At 38.7% G+C, this 6,190-nt stretch overlaps 1 protein-coding gene across 1 annotated transcript; it reads right to left on the bottom strand.

Annotated features, from left to right (window-relative positions):
- Window positions 1-4,691: 4,691 nt before the first annotated feature.
- On the bottom strand, window positions 4,692-5,935 carry LOC142396250 (trace amine-associated receptor 13c-like). The gene is made up of 2 exons (XM_075478802.1): window positions 5,763-5,935; window positions 4,692-5,508 (listed from the first exon to the last, which is right to left on the bottom strand). Exons 1-2 carry the CDS (start codon window positions 5,933-5,935, stop codon window positions 4,692-4,694), a joined length of 990 nt encoding a protein of 329 aa, XP_075334917.1.
- Between the last annotated feature and the right edge of the window lie 255 nt (window positions 5,936-6,190).

The following is a 6,190-nucleotide window of genomic DNA, read 5'->3' as shown; positions in this document are numbered from 1 at the left end:
TCTGGGAGAATTATATCCTTCATATCCACCACTCTGTGCCTAAGCTTGAACTTTTTATTTTTATTTTTATTTTTTTTAACTAATGTGGATCAGAGATAAAAAAAAAAAGCTGACTTTTGCTCACTTGCAAGCTTTCAGCATGATTCAGCAAATATTTACTTTTACAGAGGCAATTGCACAAGCCTGTCATTGACATTGCACAGCTGTGTTGTGTAAGAAGAATGGCGCATGAGAAGTGTTTAATTTGCTGATCCTTTAGCTTTTTTCTCTTGATGAATTAAACGTGACACACATTGTGTCTGCCAGGACTGTTTATTAAGTATTGTCTGGTTGGTATCCGACTTCAGAAAGTAAAATTTAGACTCCTCTGTCGTCTTGGAGATTAGCAGATAATAACCTAACAAAAACATTCTTCAGGCTCGGCCATGCATTTGCTCTAGGAACTATATTCATGATCTCCAACACAAGACGAAGAGTTTGAACCAACTCGTTGGGCCAAGTTTGATTGTTCGTGGTGAATGAGTCACACTACATACTGTCTCCACTTAATACACCTATTTAAACTAGATACCACAGTTTGGGCTTGGGTTAAGACGTAGTCCTGGTACGCAATCAGTGTGACATCCACCTGGAAAGAATGCAGGACAAATAGCTCAGTAATCCTGAGAGTACCTGAATGGCAGCAGTATTGGTTTCAGAATGCAGCATGTTGTTTTTACGTGAATAACATTTGTCATTGTGGCGTTTGTTTCTCAACAACCCACTCCTGTCGATATTGATGGCTAAGAAGAACGGACTTCGCCTCACTTTAAATTTCTTTATTCAAGTTAAGTTCTTTGATACACACTGAATCGGGATCCTTACATTTTTTCAAGCATAAAACTGTGTTGCAAAATTTTTATATTAAACTTTCAACAAAAACAAGGATAAAAAAATAAATAGAAATGATCAGGAATTCAAAGAAATGTCTAAAAAAAGGGACAAGATGCAAGTAATAAAAAAAACCAACATGTAAAGCACTTAATGACAGCTTTTATTTGCATCCTTAATTGGCTAAAACTGTCAATTATTTATAGGAAGACTGCTCTACAGAGTTTTTAAAATTATAAAGGGAAAATCCCAGTGTATAGTTCTGATTTGAACAGCTTGAGACGGAGACAGGAACTGAGTCGGTAGAATGAATGGACACTGCAGTAGCTTAAGATTTAGCCTGAGGGATGGATATGTCTTGCAAAACCTTTGGTTTTTGTCCAACTACAGTAATAACCCGTCAGTGGTGCGAGTCTTTCTTGTTTCACCTTTACTCTGATCTGCCTGTTGAGCCTGCTGCCTGTTGAACAGCTGGACACTCCAGTCGGCAGCAGGAGTCACGCCCGCAGATGGAGGAATGTGCAGCAGCAGTTCCAGACATGTCAAGTTAAATGCAAACAAACAAGCCTGACGTGTGTGTGCTTTGTTTCACAAGCTGTTGGTATGTTTAATTTTCATTTAGTGGGTTATATTTCATCATTTTCAAAGTGTTCACTTCTATTTTATAACTGTCATGTGACAAAAAGTACACAATAAAAATGTGGTGCTTTATCAGGTTGTAAATTAGGCAAATTTATTCTAGGACGAACAACATATGATATACTTTATACTTTTTCAATGTTGAATAAAAACAGTGTGTGGAAAAACTATATGTTCACATTACTGCTTCCATGTTAATGAAGAGGATAAATAGCAGATGGGTGCTACTAATCAATTGAATTGATTAACTGATCATCAGCAAGTATGAGCACCTCCATACAAGCAGAAATTTTATCAGTTTGCTGGTCTGGACAATTCAAAAGTGTGTTAACAAAATACAGAGGAGGAAAGAAGCAATTGTTGCTGCCCATCAGTGTCAGAGGGGTTATAACACCAAATTTGGTCTCAATCATTCTACAGTGAGAAGAATTATTCACAAGTGGAAAACAGTGGAAGACAGTTGCCGATCTTCCCATGAGTGGACGTCCCAGCAAGTTCAGACCGTACAATGCTCAGAAACTGCAGAAAAACCAAGAGCTACATGTCAGACTCCACAGGCCTCAGATAGCATGTGAAATGTTAAAGTTCATGACAGTAAAATTAGAAAAAGACTGGAAAGGAAAGACCTCTTCTCTCTAAAAAGATCATCACAGCACGGCTTAGTTTTGTAAAGTTGCGTCTGAAAACCACAAGACTTCTGGAAATCCATTTCCCCTGAACAGCACAGCTTCCTCACAGTGGAATGAAGCCCTCGTTAATACACCTTTGCTGTACTGATATTGTACATGCTGATATTGCAATAACAACAGTATTGTGCATCCCTGCCCCACAATGAACCATCTTGCAATATTATTTGTCTAACTGTTTGACACATGTCAGATAACACAGACTGCCACACTTGCTTGGATAACAAATGCCCACTCATATAGAATTAGATTTATGAGATAATTTCCTTTGTGTTCTCTTACAATATTTTCGACCATTTCAACAAGATAAGCTTTTAATCTGTCTTTTTAACCAGCTTCCAAATATAATCTGTATGGGCTCTCCGCTCTTAAGAACAACAAACCAACCAATCAAATGAGTTTGTGTTTCAGCCAATTCAAAGTGTCTGGTGTGGTCCTTCTAATGTTGTCCTTTTCAATTGTTAAATCATCTGAAATTCAGTCCCATGTTTTAGATGTGTCTACACAATTAATCCCGGCAAACATGAGGAGCTGCTGCTCTTTTACAGCACGTTTGGGACTTGAGGACAATTTACAGCGAGCAGGGTGCGTCCTTCAAAGTGAAGAAGAGAAAAGCTGTCAGTGAAAGTGGGCCTCCATATAAACAAAGCAGTGAACATGGAAAATGTATGCATGTATTCTAAAGAGGGAGGAACATAGACCTCTTGTGGCTGAAAGGATGACTGAGGAACATACATATCTGATGTTTAGAAAGAGAACAAGACCATCAATATGTTTTTTTAAAAAGTTCTCTGAAGAGGATTATGTCTATTAGAATACAGTGCTTTTCTCATTGATCATGTTAAAATGACTCCTCGATGTACCTCAGAACCTTATTTCTTTCCTGGTAAAATTAGGCCAGCAGCTCCATCTTCTGGTAAGTCAGAAGACTGAACCAAAGTCCATATTAATATCAACTTATGCTCTCCACCACATGAACAATTTAACAGAGTTAATTTGTATCAGAGTATTTTACTATGAAGTGCAACAAGATCTAGATCATCTTTTATCCGTGAGATTCCACATTACTTTGACATCTTATGCACCCTGACAAATTTTGGGGGTTCATCTGTGAAACTAAATGCAATTTGAAAGAACAGTTTAACCGTAAAATTAGAAACACAGCCTCGGAATTTTCTGTTTGGTTGCCAAAAAGTAGACTAATTAATTTTATATTGAGGTAATAATGCTTGGTCTACTGCTCTTCATGTCTCTGTTGGCTCGTATCATCTTAAAGATGCTCCTGCAGTTATTTCTCAGTTAAACATATAATCCTGCATTCATAGTTATTCTTTCTGTGTCGCCCTCAAAACCCATCTATTTTATTTTTTAGTCATCTGACCATCCCATCAGTATTGTGGGAAGATCAGGCCTGTACTTCCTCCAGCTGTTTCTTAGTCTTTCTCCTGCCCGACAGCCACAGCGTGTCATTTTTTTCTGCTCCTGTTTGGAAATGACTCTTACATTGGCATGATAACTTGTACCAAATAGAGAAAAGTGTTAAAATATGAGGAGAATCCACTCAAACAGCAGAGACTCCAAACCAGAGCAAAAAAAATCTAAATATTAAGGGGATGGAAAACACATTTTTGAATGCTTAAACAGGCTTTCTGTGAACATGATTTCGTCACTTTGGCATTGTGAGATAAATGAAATTAAACTGAATATATTGAATACATTTCCTGCCAGAACTTTACATGATTATTTCGTCCAATACTTGAAATACATTGTAATCTTGTCCTACAGTATGATGGCCTGACAGGAGCCAGGCTGCAATATCTGAAGAGTGAATTATGACAAGACACCGGCGATGTGGCTGCTCTCTTCCTGGTCGTCTGGTGTTATGAGAGGAAAACAGAGCTTCTCACTCTCGGCCACAGTCACTGGCCAAGCCTTCGTCCCACAGTGCCTCCCGCTGGCCTAAGGTGCACATAACAAGTATTAATCCTGGTTTTACTGACTATTTGGAGTACAGGCAGCTATAAATCATGTCAATAATCCCATACAAACAAACAATTAACAAAATACCCTGTGACAACACCTAGAGGGTGTTACACTTAAAGTGAAGAAGACACACACAGACTGACAGAGAAAAGCTGTCATCAAGAGCAGGCCTAGAGAGGGAAATGCAGACCTCTTTTGGCTGAAGAACCTCATTTATACCTGATGTTTTAAACGAGTATAGTTGTGACCAACAGTTTTTTCCAAAGTTCATTGAACAGGATTATCTCTGTTAATAAATGTGGGGAGACTTAAAAAAAGAAACCTGAGCTATCCTTATCAGTAATTAATGTTAAAATTTCCTACACCTGACTTCAGAGGCAATGTGAATATTAATTTCACTCTGAATGGTAACTCTTCTTGTTATTACTCTATGAAGTGAAACAACAGTGAGTGTATCCATCATTATTGTGAGTCCACAATAATCTAACCCTTCTAATAAATTGTAATCTTGTCCTACAGTATGTTGGCCTGACAGGAGCCAGGCTGCAATATCTGAAGAGTTAATATTGACTTAACTGCTTTTCTAAACCAGGGATAGAACAGTGCATAAATCACTGGGTTCAAACAGGAGTTAAAATAGAACAGAAGAAAAACAAAGGAGGCAGAAGAGTTATTGAGCAAATCAGCCCCTACAAGAGAGACACAGTAATATGGGATGAAACATGTCAGAAAGACAATCATGAGAACACCAAGAGTCCTGGCTGCTTTTAACTCAGATTTCTTTGTTTTTATAGAGACTGAAAGTTGGAGTTTGGCAGCTGTAACATGAGAGCGCATGGCACGAGCCTGAGACACAGCCACCACAAATACTCTCATATACAGAACGGTGATGACAGTAACTGGAAGAATGAAGGTTAAAACAAGATCTACACTTCCTGAAATGTCATCAATAAAGATCACACATTCTCCATAACAGGAATTGTGTTTGCCTAATAGAGTCAGGTTATCTTTTACAAATAAAAGGTTGTATAGAGCAGAGCAGAGCCAACACAGACACACACAGAGTTTAACTCTTCCCTCAGTCACTCTGGTTGGGTAATGCAGAGGGTCACAAATTGCCATATAACGGTCAATTGATATGAGCACCATGTCTCCTACAGAGGCAGAAGTGATGATATAGGACAAATATTGACATAAAAAACACATGAGGTCACCAAGAAACCAGCAGGTTGTAGCACGGATAATTCCCCCTGGCATTGACAGGAGACCAACAAGAAAGTCTGAGACAGCCAGAGAGAGGAGGAGGATGTTTGTGGGTGTGTGGAGCTGCCTGAAATGACACAGAAAAGCAGAATTAAAACAGGATTTTATCTGAAAGGTAAAAAATTACAAATAATTATTAACAACATTTGTTTTCTGATCTTCCACATCTATAGAATAGATAACACTACAATGTGTGCACAAATATTTAGAAAGTCTAATATCAGCAGGTGCAACATTATTCCACAGAAGAATTATTATAATATACTTGTAAATGTACAACAAGGAAAAAAGAGCAAATTATGTTAACAAGTCTATCTCTGCCTGTAGTGGGAGACTGAGATGATGACGAGCAGGTTGAACATCACAGTGAGCACAGAGATGGAGGACAGCACGACCTGAAGGAGCACAAGTTCAGACATAGAAGATACAGGCTTCTTGCAGGAGCTGTTTGAGAGATGTGGAAAGCAGAGCTCTACTCCATCCTGCATCTCCATCATCAGAGACCTGCAAAGAGCTGCAGCTCTGACTGCTTTCTGGAACAAACTTGGTTATATAGCTGATACTTCTGTACTCAGCTCTATCTCTAACACCTCCCCTCCTCTTTCTCAGGTGGACAACGATGTCCCTCCTTCCTCCCTCTTCACAACCAATCACCACCTTCATGATCTTCCTTGCATCCCTGCTTGTATTGGTGTCACTCTCTCTTATGATTCTAGTTTTGTTTGAAAGAGAAGGAGGCATATTCCAAC

The sequence above is a fragment of the Odontesthes bonariensis genome, chromosome 12 (genome assembly GCF_027942865.1).
Source record: "Odontesthes bonariensis isolate fOdoBon6 chromosome 12, fOdoBon6.hap1, whole genome shotgun sequence".
NCBI classification, from domain to species: Eukaryota; Metazoa; Chordata; class Actinopteri; order Atheriniformes; family Atherinopsidae; genus Odontesthes; species Odontesthes bonariensis.
The sequence above is the reverse complement of the archived record's forward strand: the minus strand, read 5'-3'. Positions and strand labels throughout refer to the sequence as shown.